This window comes from Pteronotus mesoamericanus, unplaced genomic scaffold, assembly GCF_021234165.1.
Source record: "Pteronotus mesoamericanus isolate MK-2021 breed Mesoamerican mustached bat unplaced genomic scaffold, CSHL_Meso_final scaffold_83, whole genome shotgun sequence".
Classification (NCBI taxonomy): Eukaryota; Metazoa; Chordata; class Mammalia; order Chiroptera; family Mormoopidae; genus Pteronotus; species Pteronotus mesoamericanus.
The window spans coordinates 1709345-1731662 of NW_026555328.1; the positions used below are offsets into that span (position 1 = coordinate 1709345).

At 42.6% G+C, this 22318-nt stretch overlaps 2 protein-coding genes across 2 annotated transcripts; both read right to left on the reverse strand.

The window, feature by feature from the left end:
• Positions 1-1327: 1327 nt before the first annotated feature.
• Positions 1328-2287, reverse strand: LOC129062618 (olfactory receptor 5A2-like). Its single transcript, XM_054563629.1, has one exon. It carries the CDS (start codon positions 2285-2287, stop codon positions 1328-1330), a length of 960 nt encoding a protein of 319 aa, XP_054419604.1.
• A 14344-nt stretch (positions 2288-16631) lies between these two features.
• On the reverse strand, positions 16632-17588 carry LOC129062619 (olfactory receptor 5A1). Its single transcript, XM_054563630.1, has one exon. The coding sequence runs from the start codon at positions 17586-17588 to the stop codon at positions 16632-16634; it is 957 nt and encodes a 318-aa protein (XP_054419605.1).
• Between the last annotated feature and the right edge of the window lie 4730 nt (positions 17589-22318).

Below are 22318 nucleotides of genomic sequence, written 5' to 3' on the forward strand. Positions count from 1 at the left end.
AGAGTGGGCATTGACTGTGGGAGCCGGGGGTGGGGGTGGGATGTGGAGGTGGTAAAGGGGTTAAAATTGAGACAACTGTAATAGAATAGACATGATTTATAAATATAAAAAAATAAAGGCTTGAAAGGAAGAAGAAACAAATTAAAAACTATATACAAATAAGTCATTAATAAAAATAAATGCAAACAGAAAAAATCCTTAATTAAAAATAAAAAATAATAATAATATTACTTCTTTAGCATTTGCTATGCACAAAACACCATTCTCAGTGTTTACATATACTGAATCATCCAATTCTTCAAAATAAACCCATGTTATTCCTATTTTACAGATGAAGAACTAAGGCACGCAGAACCCAAACAACTTTCCCAAGGACATACAGGCAGACACCGATTTACTCACTTCTTTACAGCCTACCCAAGAGAGGTCACAGCTGAATAAATGTATTCCAGATTTTTACTGATGGTTCAAGGACACGCAAGTTCTGAGAAAAAGTAGAGGAAAAAAATCACTCCCTTAAATTCCTTGACTAAGTTCTAGCACTTATCACAAAACTGGTAAAAACAGACTCTTTCACCCCAAGTGAATGTGTGCTCCCCTTCTCTAGCTCCCTAAGAAACTGTCGAGTGCTGGTTAGAATGGTGTTCCTTTGGACTTAAATGGTGATTCCCTGGTTTTGTTCAAGTCACTGCAGAGACCACTCTTTATACAGTTGATTGACTGAGCCAAGAGGTTGTCCTATTTGTCTGGTCATTAAGGCCTTAGTCAGAAATTTTCCACCTCTGCTCTGCCTTAATACATCTAAAGAGTCAATACTATACCCTATGATTCACCGGACTCATGATAATCATGAGTCTCCACGACGGGCATGTGTCTGCTCATGTGCCCCACGAGAAGCATAATAGAACCTCATGAGAAGCGAAGGCACCTGTTTTAGAAAAAGGGTCTCCTCAGGTTATCATGCTAAATATCCCTATCCTGTCTTAAGGTTTGCCACCCTAAATGCTGAACTAACTTTTTTTGTTGTTGTTGATGTTTCCCTCCTACAAACACAAACTCTGTTTTAATGTTTAGGTTATTTAGTCTTTGTCATGGTAAAGTTCTGTGGTAAAGTAAACATTTATCATCTCAGTCTATGCAATGTGTTTGTCCTAGAAAGCAAAGATGGCCAAACTGTTTTCCAATAACCAATAGGTAAACTGGTCAGGAGAATATTGGAAAAAGTCTGGCCAGCAAAAATCATTGGGGAGATCAACTACTCCAAAACCACACAAAAGTCTGCACAATTGATCCAGCTCATAACTTTATTGTAATCATGAGCTCAGGGTCAAAAAAGTGAATGCATATGAGAAAGCATGTGACCCCTTTCCACAGTTTTCCTCAGGGCATTTTTAATCTCCTTATTCCTAAGACTGTAGATGATGGGATTGAACATAGGGATCACCAGAGTATAGATTATGGACACCAACTTATCCTGGTTTGGGGAGTAGCTGGAACTGGGTCGCATGTACATGAAGAGACCAGAGCCATAGAAGAGAGTCACAGAAGTCAGGTGAGAGGCACAGGTGCTGAAGGCCTTGCTCCTACCTTTCACATCGCTGACCTTCAGGACAGCAGCAACAATGTTAGTGTAAGAGATGAGGACCAGAAGGATGGACATCACTCCAGCAACAACACTCACAGTGAAGTTCACCACCTGGCTGGTGAAGGTACCAGAGCATGACAGAACCAGGACTGGAGGAAAGTCACAGAAGAAGTGGTTGATCAAGTTGGGTCCACAGAAATCATTATGATAGACACCGTATGTTACAATGAAAGAACAAAGGAAACCACCCATATAGGCCCCCACCACCATCTTTAAACAGAGTGTATAGGACATGAGGGCCGTGTAGAGCAAGGGGCTGCAGATGGCAGCATACCGGTCGTACGCCATGGCTGCCAGAAGAAAGCATTCCGTCAGCCCCATTCCGCAGAAGACGAAGGACTGTGTGGCACAGCCAACAAAGGAAATGGTTTGCTGTCCTGTGATGATGTCAGACAGCATCCTGGGGACTGTGGAAGACACGTAGCAGATGTCTAGGAAGGACAGGTGAGTGAGGAAGAAGTACATGGGCGTGTGGAGGTGGGAATCCATCCTGATGAGGGCGATGAGGCTCAGGTTCCAGGCTAGGGTCAGGACGTAAATCCCAAGAAATAACACAAAAAGGAAAACCTTCATTTGGGGATGATCCGAAAATCCTAAGAGGATAAATTTTGTCACAGTTGTGTTGTTCTTTCCTATAGCCATAGACCTGCTTCCTGCATAAAGGAAAGAAGCAAGCCTGCGATCAGTTAGATTTTGTGTCTTACTATATGCACGGATATTTCCTGGAAGATTATATGAACAGGTAACACCAGACTGACTATTGTCCCAGCCACCTGCTAGGCAAAGTCTTCTCAGAGAAAGTCAGTCCATGATAATCTCACGGCACTGTTTAAAACCTGTATATTACATGTCTCGTTGACCAGAGGAGAATCAGTCTACTAGAGTAGAGAGTGACCGGGAGTCAGGAATCCGAGTTTTATCCACAGCTCCATTGCTACCTTTCTGGGACTGTGGAAAAGTCACTTCACATCTTTGGATCCTCTTTTCCTCAGCTGAAAAATGAAAGGGTTGAATCAGATGAGTCTCAGAGTTCCTTTGGACTTGGGTTTCTTATGGCTTTTAAGACTTTCTGACTTGAAGATATAAACTCAGACTAATAATAAAGTTAGGAATTTATTTATTGATCTTTAGCATGAGAATATAAAAGAAGAGCTCAGTACAAAAACCTATAATACTTTACACACTCCATTTTGATGGAGGATTCCAACTCATAATCAAAACAATCCTTTCTTTTACGTACTAAAACTAAGAGGAATATATATACACACATATATACATATATACACACACACACACACACACACACACACACACATATGCATGCTTAGAACTAGACTTTTTTTTCTAATTATATGACAACTCACTGAATCAAAAAGATCAAAATGTAAGCCAAGCCCGTCGGCACCATTAGGGGATACAAGGGCTATGAACATACCCCCACACGCGGAGGAGAGCAGCAACACCCAAGTTGACTGAAACTGGGTCAGCCATCGGGGGTTTAGAACAAGCAGAAATAAGTATTTCCTGAGCAAGAAAAACTGGAGAGAGTCCATTAAATACTTAATAATGATATTTAGAAACAGGCAAGAGATCTTGGGGTAGTGAACACACAGTACAATGTACAGATGTTGTATTATGGAATTGAACGCCTGAAAACCACATAATTTCATTAACCAACGTCACCTTGGGAAATGCAGTAACATTTTTAAAAATTAAAATTAAACAGATAAAATAAGCAAGAGACAACTTTGGTATCATCAGGCCAAACCAGATTATTACTTTGAACACATGAGATAAGCCTAGACACATTTTGCATTAAAAGAGCCAGGCTGGCACGGATGATGTAAGATCAAAATAGGAAAGTATAAATGGTTATGAAAAAGCAGACGTGCCCTGGGAAAACTCAATGGTAAAATAAAGTCACCGGTATTTTCTCATTTTGTGGAATTTGATTGCTTGTGCATGTTTGCAGCCCATTGCAATGATCTGATTGTACTTCTCTGTCACTCATCATATTAGAAACTCTTCTACACAAAGAGGTGCTCAAGATCACCAGCCATCTGAGAACTGCAAGTCAAAACCGTGAGATAGCACTTCATACCTTTCAGGATGGTTAGAGTTTGAAAGACAAAAGACAAACATTGGCAAACATGTAGAGAAAAGAAAACCCTGTGAACTGTTGGTGGGCACGTAAATTGATATAGCCGTCATGGAAAACAGTATGGAGGTTCCTCAAAAAATTAAAAATAAAAGTACCAAATAATCCAGCAATCCCACTTCTGGGCAAATACCCCAAGGATCTGAAACTAGTATTTCAAAGCACACTCATGTTTATTGCAGCATTACACACAATAGCCAAGATAAGAAAACAACCTAAACGTCCATAGATAGATGAAGAGATGAAGAAAATATGAGAGAAAGAGAGAGAAAGAGAGAGAGAGGAAGGAAGGCTAGAATATAGACTTTGAAAAGAAGGAAATCTTGTCATTTACAACAAAATGAATGAGCCTGGAGGACAATGTGCCTTGTGAAATAAGCCAGATGCAGAGAGACAAGTTCTGCATGATCTCACTTATATGTGGAATCTAAAATAAATAAATAAATAAATAAATAAATAAATAAATGAAAAGAGTCAAGTTCACAAAAGTAGAGCGCAGAATGGTGGTTGCCAAGGGCTGAGAGTGTGTTAGAGGAAAAGAGAGATACTGGCCAAAGGATACAAATGTTCAGTTATTCAGAATAAATGTATTGGAGATCTAATGAAGAACAGGGTGACAATAGATAATAGTACTGCATTGTATACTTGAGGTTTTTGAAGAGGATAGATCTTCACTAAATCTTCTTACCACACACACACCACACACACACTGCACACGAGAGCGACTAAGCAGAGGCGATGGATTATTGTGATGATCTCTTCACAGCGTACACATATGTATAAAAACGTCAACTTGTTCAACTCACATATGTACAATTTCTATATGATAAAAATGTATCAATAAAGCTGTTAAAATAAATACTGCCTCTAACTTTGTGTTTTTTAAAAATGTTAAATCTCCTCACAATCACCACCGACAATGCAGCCAAAACCAAGGAGAGCTGAAACGACTCTTCTCTGTGGCATTAACCCATTAATCCTACCAACGGGGAAATAACATGAGTTGGTGTTTCCGATCTTAATGAAATCTTCCCCACCAGAATGCGAGCCACTCAAAGGGAGTTTTTGTCTCTTCTGTTTATTCATCAGTCCTGCGTCCCTAGCACGGTGCCTGGAACATAGTTACAGTAGACATTTGTAGAATAAATAAACTTGTTCCTTATTCACAGAGCTTAGCAGAGTGTTTGGGTTATAATGGGTGCTCAATTATAATGATAGATAAGGTAATGTATGATAGAATCGTAACCACTTATTTATGGCTTTTGAGTACCAGGCACTGTTCTGAGGACTTGATTTATGTTGATTCATTTAATCCTCCCTGGGGGTGGGTAGAGTTACTCTGCCCCTCTTGCAGGTAAAACGTGAAATAGGCTGTAACTTTATCATTCTCCTTCGTTGGATGAATGAGGTGGGAGGAAGAAGCTGGGACTTACTGAATTCCTTCAGGCAGAAGAGTCCTGAGATCTCACAGCACAGGAGAGGAATGATCGGTTCCTTTATTCCAATAACCTCTTTTGCACAGTTCAGTTCACCTGCCTTTTGCGCTGCTCTATGCCTGGTTTCTGGGTCAATTTGTTACATTTTGACCTCGCGCACATAGTAATACCTCCTTTCAGAATCCTTGCTCTTTTATTACCGAGTCTTCAGAATGGCCTCTGGGAGTTCATTATATTAATGGGCAGGAATGGCCACAGTCTTCCTCCTCCCGACTGCCCTGTCACTCACCCCTGGGTCCAAACGAAGGGCCCGGCCATCACGAGAGCCAAGTGTCTAAGTGCTAATTGTTCTCCGGGGAGATGGGGAAGGGACCAAGTACCCGCCGCCAGGCTGCTGCTCACAACCCCCTCCCTTAGCCTCCTTGGAGCTCTCTGTGCTCTGAGTCCAGGAAGATCTCCTTTGCTTTGGTGGGCAGCCTCCCGCCGGGTGAGACCCTTCGTTGGGAGTCAAACCTCCCACAGATAGACTAATCCTCGTACTAAGATACAGTGTTTAAAATGCGAGAGTTGGGTTCAAATGCTGGCTCTGCCATTTTATCCATAAAAACGTGCATTTTTTAAATTTCCAAAGCTTCAATTTCCTCACTTGTAAAATGGGTATAATCACAGTCATATCTGCCTCCAAAGGGTTATTGTAATCATGAAATAAGGTGTCAGTAGGAAGGCCGTACCACAGTGCCATTCACTCAGTAAATGATAACTAGTAACATCATTAACTCTGCGGCTAGGATCTTGGCTGAAACCTCTTTCCTTCCTTTTTATTGTGACTAATTTTCATTGCGATAAAAACAGCTCCTTTACTCTTTCCTATTTTGGGTTCTGACAGGACCTGAGCTTGACACTCTGGGCAGCTCAGCTGACCCCCCCCCCCCGGCCCCCAACACAGGGCCTGAGCACATTGGGCCAACTTTCCAAGGACTCCCAAGCTCTGATCCCTCTCAGTCTGCTCCATATTTCTGTACTGTGGTTTATTTTGTTTGTTAGTTTATTTTGTTGAATAGAGTCCACCTATAGTTGAGATCATATGTTATTTGTCTTTCATCAACTGGCTTATTTCACTTAGCTTAATATTCTGCAGTCCATCCATGTTGTCGCAAAAGGTAGGAGTTCCATCTCTCTCTCTCTCTTTCTTTCTTTCTTTCTTTGTTTCTTTCTTTCTTTCTTTCAGAAGACTGATTTTATTTATTTTTTAAATGTCAAAGTTAATTATAAAATATTAAAAATAATTTAAAACCATTATAAAGTCTCAGCAATTAAACCAACATGACACCTGCACAGAAATAATCAAGTAGATCAATGAAATATAATGAGCATTCTAGAGACAAACGAATATATCTGTCTAACAATGTAATACATGATTAAGTTGATATTTCAAATCAATGGGGGAAATAAGGCTTATTCAACAAATAAGGTGCATGGGCAACTAGTACTTGAAATAAAACAAATTAGAACCCTATTTCACACATTATACAAGAAATATTCAGGTGAGTTAAAAATCAATATGTAGAATCTAAGGAGTTTTAGAAGGAAATAGAACTAATATTCTTCACGACCTGAAGTAAAATATTCAAACCCAGAAGTTATAAAATAAATATTGACAATATGACTATATTAAATATTGAACTATATAGTAAATACATATAAAAAAGTCAAAGGACAAGGAATAAAATAGAAAAGTATTTGCAGCACATCTAAAACATGGTTAATAGGTTTTTTGTTTTCTTTTTTAGGGATAAAAGTTCTACAAATCTTTAATCAATAAATGGATAAAGAATACCAAAACATCATTTAAAGCTTTTTTTTAAAAATAGAAATAGGCAAGAAATATACTAAAACAGGTGTAGTTTCAACAAATAGTAAAGGAACAATTAAAGTAAATCATTGTCACAATCAGATTAATGAGTATTAAAAATATTGGTAATATCAAGTATTGGCAACTGTGAAAGGAACTGGGTATTCATAGAAACTTGTTCTTCATCTTAAAGCAGTCCCTTTAGCATATTTTGCAGTGCTGGTTTGGTGGAGATGTATTCTTTTAGCCTTCTTCTGTCTGGGAAACTCCTTATTTCACCTTCCATTTTAATTGAGAGCCTTGCTGGGTAGAGCAGTCTTGGTTACAGGCCTTTGCTCTTCATGACTTGGAATATTTCTTGCCAGTCCCTTATGGCTTTCAGGGTTTCTGTTGAGAAGTCAGCTGCTAGCCATATCGGGGCTCCCTTATATGTTACTACCTCTTTCTCCCTTACTTGCTTTAGGATTCTCTGATTTGCCATTTTAATGATGATGTGTCTTGGAGTGGGCCTCATTGGGTTCTTCTTGAATGGGACCCTCTGTGCTTCCTGGACTTGTGTGACTTTTTCTCTCCTCCAATTAGGAAAGTTTTCCATCATTACTTTCTCAAACAGGTTCTCTATCCCTTCCTCATCCTCTTTTCCTTCTGGTATCTCTATTATACAGATATTATTATATTTTAGGTTGTCCTGCATTGCCTCTTCATTCTTTTCGAGTCTTTTTTCATTTTCTTGCTCTTTCTGGGAGCTTTTTTCTACCTTATCCTCCAGCTCGCTGATTTGGTCCTCATTTCATCTAGCCTGCTTTTGATTCCTTCTACTGTGTTCTTCAATTCAGAAATGGTGTTCTTCATTTCCTCTTGTCTCTTATTGACAGTTTCTATGTCCTTTTTCATGTTGATATCGTTTGCAGTAAGTTCCTCCTAGTTTCCCTGTAGTTTTTGGTAATTCTCTCTGAGCTCACTGAGCTCATTGTACTTCCTTAGAACCGTTGTTTGGAACTCAGTATCTGATAGTTTACTTGCCTCTATTTCATTTATTTCTCTTTCTGGGGATTGCTCCTTGCCCTTCAAGTGGGGCATATTTCTTTGTCTTCCCATTATTTGTGAGACTCTTCTCTTTTGCTTCTTATTCTTAAGTTGATCTGTCTTGCTCTCCTGACTTAGTGGTGTGAACTTCTATGGTTGGAAACCGCTGTTTTTACTTTCTGGATCTGCCTCTGATGTCAGCTGTTGACCCTGTCTGACCTTAGGCAGTCTGTTTGAGACTTCCAGGAGTCTACTGTTTGTGGCTGTCTCCTTCAGCTGTTAATCCATTCACTCTGCACTCAGCAGCCACCTTAGACGGCTCAGGGCGGCGTGGAGTCTCTCCTGGGGGCCAGGTTATTAGGTCCTCTCTCGCTGCTGCCGTTGGAGGGAGGAGTCTGCAGTGGAATCCTGAGAGCTACTCTCTCTGTTCTCTCCTCAAAGCCTCCATCCCCAGTCTCTCCTCAAGTGGCACCAGACGTCTCTGTGCCACATTTAGCCAGGGATCTACTGACTGTGGCTGCAACTCTGCACTCAGCAGGCAGCTTAGACAGCGCAGGGCAGGATGGAATCCCACCTAGGGGTGGGGTTATTGGGTCCTTTGACACTGGTGCCGCTCAGGGGGCGTGGTCTCTGCCTGAGCAAGATGGGTGCTGCTCCATGGGGGAGGAGTCAGCACCGAGATCCCACTGTCTACTCTCTCAGTTCTCTCTCCAAAGCCTCCTTCCCCAGGCTCTCCTCAGTCGTCTCTAGCCCCCTCTCCCCCGCCTTTGCCGGAGAACAGGGTAAGTGGCTGCAAATAAAAATGTATGCACTGGCCCTTTAAACAGTTCTTTGCATCTCCAGCAGCATATCTCTGGCAGAGAGCACCCCTGCCGCTTTTCACAGCTGGCTGTTTTCTGTGTACGTTTTGGGCCCGGTCCTGTGGGCTAGCGATCCCGTCTTTTGGTTTAGACCCCACATATCTTGGGGGAATCCAACTGGCCATTTCAATATCCTTCTGGTGCTGCTGCCCGTGGGCGCCCCCCTGCCTTCTCTGGTCTGTACCATACTCCTTACCAGTTAGATTCACTAAAGCCGATTCTTCTGTCTCCGAGGTTACAAGCATCCTCTCTCGCCATTGTTCAGTTGTTCATTCCAGGTGATTTCTCCACAATTTATTTGTAATTCCAGGTTGGCCCTGGGAGGAGGTCAATGTGACTTCCACTCACTCCGCCATCTTGATTCTCTCTATTTAATGATTTAACACCATCTATTAAGCCAAAGATATAGAAAACATTTTCTGTATTTGGTAGAAAATGTGATCTTTGTAATGGCTTTGATGCATTGGAAACTGGATGTGCAGACTATAGAAAAGAATGGTTACAAATCTATTGTGTTCTTAAGTCATCAGACCTGTGATTATTAATAACATGGCTGCCATTTTGCAGGCATGTGGACTTATGCAAGTTACAAGCGCCATTCTCCTCACCTGCAAAGGGAGAATAAATATTGCATCTACCTCATAGAAATCACACAACTACGTGACAATATGTGTGGAAAGGGCTTAGCCTATTGTCTGGCATTAGTCAATTTTGTATAAATCCAGAGAAATCCAGATTAATGTGCTCAAGAGAGACAAATCAAGTAGCTTTGGACTGTCTACTCAAATCGGGACATAACAGTCTCCGTAAAAGGTATCCCTGTACCTCTTACCTGTGCTACTTCCTTTGCACATAGGAAGCAGTCCTTAGAGGAATAGAAAGAACTCAAGTTCAAAGGAAGTGGCCTCACAGGGAAATGCTACCATTTTGCCAACTCTATCAGCTACCTGGACAGCTTGTTCTTTGCCTTATAGCCATTTTTTTGCTTTACTTGTTTTTATTGGTTCTCCAGTTCACTGAACTCCTATCTTTCAATTTACCTTCGGTAAGTTAATTTTAAATTCTCCTACTGCCACAAGTCATTGGAACAAAACAAAACAAATAAAATCAGCTGTCCCTGATGCATTATAATCTCCATTTTTTTGATGCACAAAGATTCTGAATATAAGGCCTTTATAAAAATCTCACTTGTTTGGTAATATATATGTTTGCTAGTAATGGTTTTTTTCTCTTTGCTTTGAGAAGATATCAGACACTTTTGCAGTTTGCCCAACTATCCATCAGAAAGTAACATTCATTAATAATCACTAAATTTAATGCATATGCTGGGGACCGGTCATGAGGCTTGAATAAATAAAAAATTATGTGGGGTTTATGCTAAGCCACAGGTTAAATAGAGCTGCCCAAATAAGAGCATTTATTATGAGGCGAGGCACACAAACAGATACACACTAAGCAGAATATCTGGCACTGAATGAATCAGGTATTCTATAGTTGTTTGAAGCAGGGCAGGATAGGGCTGTCTCCAGGCGGGGCTAGCTAACTGGAGATGAATTCACTTTAGTGAAAGTACCACAGTCCAGGGCGTGGTGCTCATCTTTGTAGCCTCTGAAAATCTTCTCCCGATGGGCTGAAGTTTACCAAGCTCAGAGAGCTAGCTCCCCATGCCAGGATGCCATTTTTAGTTTTCAGTGGGGAACACAATTGCCATACTCGAGCCTGTGGCACAGTTCTATGTCTTGCTGAGGAAACCTCATAGAAGACAAACTGCGACTGCAAGTCTGTTTGGAGAGACAGGAATCAAAGCGGGTGTGGCAGCATCTCTCCTTAGTGTTGGCAGACTAGATGACTGGCACCGTCTCGTGGGATGACAGACAAGCCACACACTTTGGTACAACCACACTCTAGAAAGAAAGAGGTGTCTGGGACCCAGGGAGATCTTATGGGCCAACAGAGGTTTCACCTTCTCTCAAAACAGAGGTCTTCTGAAATAGAACCACGATATCAGATTAGACTTAAATGTCAACATAACTAGAAAAACTGCCATGTGTTAAGTATCACATTGATATTGTATCATATAGTCTTGTCTAACAAACCTATTTTTTATGTCAAGTGAGCCTGGGTTGGTTTCATCTTAAAAAAATCCTTAATAAACAAAATTGGTCCACATGGACCCAAGGGAGGAAGACCCTATAGCAGATGTACACTGAACTCATAATTCATTTTCTAACAACTATAAGCTAAGGAAGTTTGCTGAAAGAGAGACTCTCAGTCTTTAACTTGACCCTCAGTCTAGAATACAGTTGGAAATAAGACTCCATCTGAACTGAGATGCAGCTGGGAGGTGTCCTTAAACCTAATCAAGAACAGGCGGGTTTTGAGAACCTGCATCTTAACTCAACAAACGGTCTAGTAAACATCCACTTCAACTTCCTTTAGCTGTCACAGCCTTCTCTGAGGCTTGAGAGCCTAAGAACTTACCAGCCTGGAAGAAGGGAATGGCTAGACATGTGGGGAAGAAAGTATTAGGTAAAAAATTAGGTATTATTTTAAAAATTATTATGTATTAACTGTTCTATACAGCTAAGTCAACATTTTAGAAAAGAGTTGATTGGGCATAAAACAAGAGACTGAAGACAAGTTGGAAGCATGAGCACACCTGATTTTTTAAAAAGAGATTTTCTTTATTTTATTTTTAGAGAGAGGGGAAGGGGAGGAGAAAGGGAGAGAAACGTCAATGTGTGGTTGCCTGTCATGTGCCCCCTACTGGGGACCTGGCCTGCAACCCAGGCATGTGCCCTGTCTGGGAACCGAGTTGGCAACCCCTCGGTTTACAGGCTGGTGCTCAGTCCACTGAACCACACCAGCCAGGGCTGATTTTTTAATATCACAATGCAGTGTTCAGCCTTCTCCTTCGACTGAAGAGGCCTCTTCTATCTCCTTGAAGATGTCCTTTCCATGTAGTGACTAGTGCAAGAAAAGCCAGACCCGGGGGATCAAAGGCTTAGTCTTTTTTGGTGTTGGACTACAAAACAAAAATTGCTTCTCTTTTTGCATATCTGGGGAAAGAAGATAGCAAAGTGGGGTGGAAGGAGGCCGAAGGAGGCAGAAGGAGACACACTTGTTTTGGAAAGATTGAATATAGTATTTACTTTTTTCAGAGTTTCCTACACACTTTGCCAGTTCTACCTGTTTCCTCCTTTTCTGTGCCCTTCCTCATGCAATCATTTTCTCCTCTCATCCTCTCTCTCCCACTCCTGTAATCCTGTATTCCAAGGAGTTGGAGGCATGGGAAAGAAGAGAGATATTTGTGTTTCTTCTTCCCTACCCTCAACCTCTCTAAGGTCCTACTGAATATGATCCATCCATGGAGTCCCACCTAAAAGTAAAAAAACAAAACAAAACACAAAACACAAACAAAAACAATAACAAGAAAAAACTGGTCCAAAGTAAGGAGGTAGAGTTGACTCCCTCGACTGCAGAGGGTGTGACTGAGCATTGTGGAGGTTTGCTGCTTTCCGGTGTTATTCATAGCCAGGGCTCTCTGATGACTGTTCCTGTGCTTGGGTGACGTTAATTATGTTTAGTAACATGGTTGGAAGGTTGCTATCCCTATACCAGCCCCATGATTGTTACAGGGTGGAAGGAGGTTTCTTTGATATCAAAACGTCTCAAAAGGTCAACAGCAAAAAGGGACCTGTTGGAGCCTAAGTCAGGACCAAGTAACGGAATCGGTCTGTCTCTGCCACCCAGGAAGGAGGTTATGTGCAGCTCGCATGGCTTTGGTTACTCCTCCTTTGTTGTGGGTTGTGCTTCTGAGTCCTCTCTTAAATGTGGCAGGGACAACTCATGGCATTTAAGGCCCTCTTCTCCCACAGCTAGGTCATATGTGAAGGATGCGGAGTGAGTCAGGCATTACTAGAGAAAGACCATGTCATGCTCATTCCAGAGCACTAATGGAGTGGGGTGCCTTCAACGACCCAAAATGGCACTATCTGTTGGCCATTTCCGAACACCTTGGTGTGCCCCAAAGTAAAAGGGGTTGGGTCACAGGAGAGGAAAGCTTCTCGGAACTCAGGTGTGTCGTTAAGGGCTCCGCTCTAAGGAACGTCAAGTCCAGGAAGATCCAGGAGGAATTTTGAAGATTTGTAAATATTGTAGTTTTTATCATTGCCCTTGAAGCCAAAGTTTTATAGGGGGCTGTCAGCTGATTGAGCCTGAGGAGCAAACCTGTGGAAGGATGACCTAAGAATGCAGGCTGCATCAATGCACTTCCGCATCAAGTGGGCGCTGGAGACCTCTGACTCATTTGATTAGTGTTTAAAGTGAGAGAACACATACCCGGGAGAAGAGTTGTGGGTTTTTCTTGAGGGGCCTATACTATCTGATTTGTTTCAATTAAAAAGTCAAATCTGAGCAGCCTGCAGAAGACTGCGGAAGGCCTTGTTCTTGAATCGAGTGGGTCCAATTCAGTTTTAGGTAACATGTCGGGTTCTAGAGGAAGTGAGAAACCGCCAGCCAAGAGTGAATAAATATTTGGTCCCTCGAGAGTAACCCTATCTGTATCATTCTTGATAAGCAAAACTCTTCAGTTTTCTTTCGTGGTGTACAAATATGTTGAACTCTAAAATAAAGTCCACCAAGTAAATATTAGGAAGTGCTATTGATGAAATCTCTCAAAGGGGCCACTTTGTCTTTTTTCTAAATTTTTCTATATTTTATCTATTATGCTATTATGGTTCCCATTTGTCCCCCTTATCCACCCTCTACCCAGCAACCCCCACGCCCTCAGGCAATCCCCACACCATTGTACATGTCCATAGGTCATGCCTATAAGTTCTTTACCTACTCCATTTCCTATACTGTACTTTACATCCCCGTGGCTATTCTGTAACTGCCTATTTGTTCTTCTCAATCCCTTCATCTCTTCACCCATACCCCCAACTCCCCTCCCATTTGGCAATCTTTTTCTTACGTAACTCCCTTTAACGTTTCATATAGTAGTGGTTTGGCGATGATGAACTCCTTTAGTTTTTTCTTGTGTGGGAAGCTCTTTATCTGCCCTTCCATTCTAACTGATAGCTTTGCTGGGTAGGGCAACCTTGGCCACAGGTCCCTGCTTTTCATGGCTGTGGATATTTCTTGCCAGGCCTTCGAGCCTGCAAAGCTTCTTTTGAGAAATCAGCTGGCACTCTTATGGGAACGCTCCTGTAGGTAACTAACTGCTTTTCTCTTGTTGCTTATAAGATTCTCTCTTAATCTTTAAACTTTGGCATTTTACTTAGGATGTGTCTTGGAGTGGGCCTCTTTGCATCTGTCTTCTTTGGGACTCTCTGTGCTTCCTGAAGGGAATAGACATGCAAGGCCAGGAAAACATGCACTTATGTAACATTCTTTAGGGCAGGAGTGGAGAATGTCTTTTCTATGGAGGAACCGCATGTGTGTAAGATCAGTAGAGGATGATAGACTCATTGGAAAAAAAAAAAGCACCTTCCCAGTTAAACATACCATTAAAATTTTACATGTAAGCATAAAGCAAATATAAATTAAGATGAAGTTAAAATTAATATAAATTTTAACTTAATAAAAAATAAAAATTTTAATTCATTTTCCTCATAAACGTAGCCTACCATATGTCACGTGCACATTTTTCCTGGTTAAACATCTGTCCTTTAATTTTTTTTAATGTTTTGTTTGCCACAGGGATTGTAACACTATTGTAGTCAGACCTGTTCTTTTTTTTCTTTATGGTTTTGCCTTTAGCTTTAAGTTTAGAAAGATCTTTTCTATTCCAAGGATACATATAGATACAGACCTGCATTTCCTAATGACCATATAAAGAACATATAACTCTTCACTGATTTGCAACTTGCTTCATTTTGGATAGTGCCTGCCTATTTGAAGTCATCCTAAAATAGTTTGAAACTAGGAAGAGTGAAGATAAATAAGTGGAATAGTTTTTAAAACATTTATTTATTTTTAGAGAGAGGGGAAAGACGGGAGAAAAAGGGGAAACACCAATGTGAGAGAGAAACAGTGGTGGCCTCTAGTATACCCCTAACCAGGGACCGAACCTGCAGCCTAGGCGTGTGCCCTGACCAGGACTCAAACTGGTGACCTTTTGCTTCGGGGGCAATGCTGCCACGAACTGAGCCACACCAGTCAGGGCACAAGTGGAGAACTTTTTACCTCTGTTTAAAAACTTTATTTAAGTGTATTCCTGAAAGTGTTTCTGGTAAAAGTGAGTTTGTAAATATTTTCTAAGAGGACTTTATAGTTTACCCAGGTTAAGTCAGCTTCTAATTTCTAAGGAGAAAGAGCTAAATTGCAGAGGTGGAAGATTTCTGAATGAGAGGTAAAGGTAATCTTCACAGAGTTTTTTGTTTTGTTCCTGGAAAGAGTGGGTTTGTGAAACAATGGTCTCTTTTTTTCCCCCTTTCATCTACAGTTAGAAAGGAGGAGGCTGAAGAAGCCTCAGGGGAGCTTCACTCCTGTGTATCCAACAGACCGACACTAATGGGAGAGTGAACTTGCTGGGCAGAGGACAGAGCCACAGGCGAATGAGAGAGGGATGCACCAGCAGCCATGGTGCTGGACAAGGCCACTGCACGTGCCCACCACGGAGGAGTGGTCACTTGGAGGTGACAGCCTGAAGTGGACCTCCCGGAGGTGATGGCAAATGATAGCGCGAGCGGGGCTGCAGGGGCTAAGCCACTGAAGAAAAGAGACAAAGACTTCACCGGAGCAACGGGTTCAGGCAGAGGAGAGCGAGAGGAACTCCGAGGGTGCCGATGGAAGGGGAGCCTGAGCTGAGAAACGGTGTCAGGTGCCGAACTGGTGGAGGAATGATGTGGTGAAAGCCAGGAGGTTCAGACCGAGGAGGTAGTTCGGGTGACTACGATTGGTAAGAGAAGAATATTGATGGGATACCATTGGACTCAAATTTTCCAGGCTCCTATGTGGCTGAGGTAGAAATGGCAGCAAAGGGTAATGTCATTCAGCATTTGCTTAGCCAATTATTGAGTAGCCCTCATGGGAGTCCATGGGAGTAGGCATCTTGTTTTGTAATTCCGCTCAACTGTGTACATAGTGCATCTTTTTGAATCTTTCCAGATGCAAGTCATAAGAGTTCTGCACGTGTAGGGCTGGCTGTTTGCTGTCGAACGCGGAAGGCAGTGTTTGGGCAGAGCACGGGCTCTGGAGTCAGGAAGACCTGGGTCTGAATGGGGGTTCCGCCCCTTATTTCCTCATTTCCTGAATGACCCTGGCAAGTCAGTGCTCCTTGTGAGGACCTTGTTTCCTGATTTGTAACATAGGGGTAGTTCTATGTGCATCACAGCACTACAATGAATATTTGATCAAATCATGTTTGTGTTTGCTACATATTAAACACCCATAAAAGCTGGTTGCCATAATACCAATTGTGAGAATAGGCTACCCTGAAGAGACTTGTTTCTGAAATAGTCTCTTCCCTCTCCTGACCATCCATGGTGGGCTCAGTAGACACATGGCCATGAAAAATAATGTGAGGAATCAGCAGGGAGGAACCCCCATTTTCAAACATGCACACAACACATCCCGTTGCCTAAGCCAGAGTTGGAGGTAGATCATTTACAGCTACAGGAGTTTGGAGAAATATGTTTTCAATCATGAACTAAGAAAAGACTTTCTTCTTTTCCACCACCTTCCACAAGGCATCTTTGATTTCTCTGTTTCTCGAACTGTAGATGAGAGGGTTCAGCATGGGAATCACCAGCGAGTAGAACACAGACACCACCTTGTCCCTGCCAAGCGCGTAGCTGGAGCTGGGTCGCAGGTACATGAAAAGGGCTGTCCCAAACAACAGAGCCACCACCGTCAGGTGCGCGGTGCACGTGTTGAAGGCTTTCCGCCGTCCTTCTCCCGAGCGGATCTTCAAGACGGCAGCTACTATGTAACTGTAGGAGAGGAGGAGGATGAGGAATGAGGTCCCCCCAACAGTGACCACCACAAGGAAGTTCACCAGCTGACTGGGGAAGGTGTCAGAGCAAGAAAGTGCCAGGACAGGTGGGAGGTCACAGAAGAAATGGTTGATGGTATTGGGTCCGCAGAAGTGGAGCTGAAATAGAGAGCTGGCCTGGATCAGGGCACTCAGGAAGCCGCCGACGTATGCCCCGACCACCAGGCGCGTACAGAGGCCGTGGGACATGGTGGCGGTGTAGAGCAGGGGCCTGGAGAGGGCTACGTACCGGTCATATGCCATAGCGCTCAGGAGGAAGCACTCAGTTAGACCCATAGCGACGAAGAAAAAAAACTGAGCAGCACACCCCAAGAATGATATGGTCTTCAGCTCTTGGAAAAAGTCGGCGAGCATCTTGGGAGCCACTGTAGAAGAATAGCAGACATCAATGAAGGACAAGTTGCTGAGGAAGAAGTACATGGGTGTGTGCAGACGGATGTCACCTCTGATCAGAAAGATGAGGGCCAGGTTCCAAGTCAGGGTCACAAGATAGATGCCCAGGAAGGTAACAAAGAGGAGGCCCTGGAACTCTGGAAGGTCTGCAAATCCCAGGAGAATGAATGTGGTCACTGAAGAGCTGTTCCAGGCCTTCGCTGTGGACACGTTTCCCATGAAGCACAAGGACGTGAAGCAGATCTGGGACGAGAACAACAACCCACTTTACAGGTGACGTCAACAAACAATTACAAAATGCACGAGAGGAAGGACAGAGTATTACAGAGAATTATAACTCTGTGCAAAGATTCTCTTTTCTAGAAGGTAATTGTAGTCATTGTCTTAAATATTTGCCTTTTGATATAGTGGAAGTGGTTGATATGTGCTTGAACTTTGGATTCAGGCTCCCTAGGATCGTTGCCTGCCTCTACCAGTAATAGTTGTGTTACTTTGGGTGACATACTGAATATCTCGAGGCTTCCATTTCCTTACCTTTAAAATGGGTGACGGGACCTACCTCTCACACTTGTGTTAAGAATTAAAGAAGGCAAACTGTGTAACGGGTGTGACACATCCTAGATCCTCCAAGAAAGCTATTATTAGGACAGTTTTGTGTGTCTCAAATGTGTCACGTCATGCCCTGAAATACCTATGCACCGAACTTTTTTTCGAATTTTAGCATAGAGATAGAGAAGCCAGCAGAGGGACCAGGCTCAGCTATGTAGTTGTGAAATAATCAGACATTTAGAATGTTTTCGTTCTATTTTTGAATTTTTATTCATTTATTTTTAGACAGAGGAAAAGGGAGGGAGAAAGGGAGGGAAAGAGACATTAATGCGTGGGAGATACATGGGTTGGTTGCCTCTTGCATGCCCCCAGCTGAGCACCTGGCCTCCACCCAGGCACAAGCCCGGAATGGGGGCATTGAACCGGCAACCTTTCAGTTTGCAGGCTGGCACTCAATCCACTGAGCCACAACAGCCAGGGCAAAAGAATGTTTTTATTCTAAAGAAGTAGGCCAGATATGTATAAAATGCTCTTAGCTGTCAAGTAATAAATCTCCATATAATAACGCATTTTGAGTTTCAAATATGTCTTCAGTATGAGCTCTCCTAGCTATTTAATGGCTAAGAATGTGGGCTCTAGGTTTAGGTCACCAGGATTTAATTCTTAGCTTTCCCACTTAATAGATGCGTAATCTTGGACAAGTCACCTGAACTCTCTCTGACTCTCTATAATATCAGAGATAATAATGGCACTTACTTTGTTATTAGAATGTATGTATGCATGTATGTATGTATCTATCAATCTATCTATCTTTCATTTCCTTTAGAATATGCTTGGCCCATGGTGTGTTCTATATATTTGTTGTTAAATACCTAAATTAATAAGTATTCTTAATAAAAGTCTTAGCATTGTCAGTGTGTAAAGCACCTTTCAAGATCAGGGGCTTGATCCCATACAATCCCTGTCTGTAAGAATTCCCATCACACTGCACACACCTGCACTAAGTCTCCATCCACACAAATCAGAAACGAGCACCCCTGTCAGCCCGTCTCCGAAGACGAGGTCCTCTGCCTGCAGAAGCACAAGCAAAGGAGTAGTCGGAGGGCTTGGCGGCTCACGGCGAATGAGCCTTAATGGTTCAGGATACATCTGATTCTTCTTCAGGTGTTCATCCGAACAACTTGGAAATCAACAAAATTACCTTAATTGTCCTTTAAGCTGTATGTAAGCTGTAAAGGTAAAATCCAAAGAACTGTTTAGTTATTAATGTGGGTTTGTAGCTCTAGGGCGCCTTCTACAGGGACGTGAAGACGGGCCTGAAGACGGAAAGGGAAGGACAAAGGACGGCACTCACCCTCTCTCCCTCGCGTTGGGCTGTCCTTGGGCTGATACCCGTCGGCGGTTCTGCTTGGGACGGACTTGAATCAGGATTTCATAACTGTTTTCAATCCCCAAAGTGTTCACGAGTTTTGAGAGCAAGCTTGAGGCTGGTTTGTTCATCAAAGAAAAAATTTCACTTGGTGCAGGGAATATGTGTTTGTGGGCAGAGAGTGAGGCGAAAAGGTATGCACAAATAGGAGGAGGGATGTAATCTTTAAGAAGTTCTTTTGGTATCTGTCAATGTCTGAATTTGGGGTCAGTTTGGAAGTATTTCAAAGTTGGGGAGGGTAAATTGAGAGGTTTTTTTTTTTTTTCCTCTGTCCTTGGAGATGTTTCCTTACCTTTGCCCTTGGGGGCCTCTTCTGAAAAACAAACGAATGTAGCACCAAACTTTCCAGATTTGTAGTTAATTGATCTCTGGGGTGGTGTGGAGCACATACAAACGCTCTGAAGACAGTGCTTATTAAACTCCATCCCAGTGGCCGGCTCCTCCAGTCCCCCAAGGCTGGTCAAGCTCTCTACTGGAATACGGAAGGAACAACGTCAGTGTAGCAGCGATAGGAAGGATAAACTCCTAATCTGCAGAAGGAAGCAGGATTGCATACGTATACCCTGTCCCATTTCTTCACAGAACTTCTCTCGTCGGAAGTATGTTGAATGGCTGGGAACTCAGCCTTATAAAGCTCCTTCTATGTGGTAAATACTGGAGGTGCTTTATGTATGTTAACTCACCAAATCCAACAGCCCCGCCCCCTGCTGCTGCAGAAGAGGAAACTGAAATTCAGAGAAGCTAAATAAGTTGTTCAAATTTTAGAGCTAATAAGAGACTGATCCAATATTCGAACCCATGACAATATGACACGAAGCTCTACACATGATGAATGTATCGATCATGTATGTATTTTGTATCTGAATTGCACATAAATGTCTTGACGTGGTCAATCATATCCCTCAATCATAAACCCATTTTTTTCCCCATAGTAAACTTGCATCTTCCTCTAGGAGAGAGGTATTAGATATACGGCATTTCCCATAAATTAAAAGAAACAAAAACAAACCAACCAACCAAAAAAAAAAAAAACACTTGCTCTGGAATAGCATGACATGGTACATAGCTGTAGGACTTTTATTCCATCGACGGCCACATACAAATAAAAAATAATTTGAGTTCACACAGTCAAAAGAAAAGAAGTCTCTAATTTATATGTTAGGAGAGGGGGGTTAGAAAAATAAAAAGTTTCATTCTGTTGTTTCTCAAACTGAGAATATGGAACTCTGAGACTGAAACATCAACATCTGAGCGGACTCAAATGAAATTGATAATCTTGAACCCAGAAAGAACTCTAAGCCTTCCTAGCTCTTAACATGGTCCCCCTTAACCTGTCTGAAGAGACTAGCCTTTCCTTGTTCAATGACCCACCCTCCCTTCCCACCCTCCCTTCCGTCCTCCCTTCCTTCCTCCTTTGCTTGCTTCCTTCCTTCCTTCCTTTTTTTTCCTTCCTTCCTTCCTTCCTTCCTTCCTTCCTTCCTTCCTTCCTTCCTTCCTTCCTTCCTTCCTTCCTTCTGTCCTTCCTTCCTTCCTTCTTTCCTTTCTCACCCGAGGATATTTTTTCATTGCTTTTAGTTTTAGAGAGAGGAGTGGTGATGAGGAGAGATGGAGGAAGAGAATGAGAAACTGTGAGAGAGAAACTTTATGGGTTACTGTCTTGTACGTGCCCTGACTGGGGATCAAACATGCAACCTGGTGTGTCCTGACCAGGAATCAAAGCTGCAACCTTTTAGTCCATGGGATGGCACTTCAGCCAACTGAGCCACACCAACTATTTATTTATTTTTTAGAGAGGGGACGAGAGGGAGGAAGAGGGAAACATCAATGTGTGGTTGCCTCTCGTGCGCCCTCTACTGGGGTCCTGGCCCGCAACCCCAGATTATACCGTGACAGGGAATCGAACCAGTGACCCTTTGGTTTGCAGGCTGGCACTCAATCCACTGAGCCACACCAACTAGGGCAATGGCTATTTCTTTACCTCACGTGAAACACTTGTCTTGCAGAGGGATGTGATCTCACCTCCAGACCCACCAAACCATCCTTCATTGCTCCAGGCCACAGTTAGACTCAGGTATCAGGATGTCCCGGGGGACAAGTGCGAAGTATGACCTTTGAGAAGAGAAACCGTTCCTCCCAAACTTAAAAGACATTGCTGAATTATTTGGGGAAAATCCAAATAGACATATTTGGGTGAATATATTTGAAAGGGCCCTAAAAATACTGGCAAGAAGGGTAGATTATAACATTAGATTGCGTAAAATTTATATACCTACCCTGAATTTTGGACTTATTGTCCAAAATTGATCATTAGGGAGTGACTGTAGCACTCTGTTTATTAGGTTAAACAGTAGCCTGCATTCATCGGGTTGAGATGGCAGATCTTCTCTGGCTCAAATCAGAGAAAAGAATCCAGAGTCTTAGGGAAATGGGAATGTTAAGGCCGGTTTGTCACGTCTGGGCTGCATCCTAAGCCCCTTCCTGACCACGTTTCCCTGGAGGGCTCCGAGGGAAGTGCCTTCACTGAGGCTTTGAGGGATTTCTTAAAGGGGAGAACCCGCCTGCTGAAACGCGGCATGGAAGGGTGACTGTGACAGATGCTGTCCTCGGGGCGGTGTCTTGATTTCGTTGTGAAGGCAAGTGGCAGTGCTTAACCTCCAGAGATTAGGGGGGCAAAATCAGTGTACGGACGGCAGGGTTTATACTGTGTGAACCGGGCTCCTTACCCTTATCAGCGTGCATTTGTGAGGCACCGATACGGTTGGGTGCATAAACCACCCATTTCTTTTTACTGCTGAGTAGTTTTCCACTGTATGCATATAACACTGTTTGCTTAATCATTCTACACTTGAGGGATTTTTTTTCCAGTTACGGATTATGACTTCTTAGTAAACATTTTTTTTTTGAAAAAAAGTATAGGTTTGTTCAAAATGGTGCCATATATTTGTGCTTGTGACTTACCTGTTCTTAATCA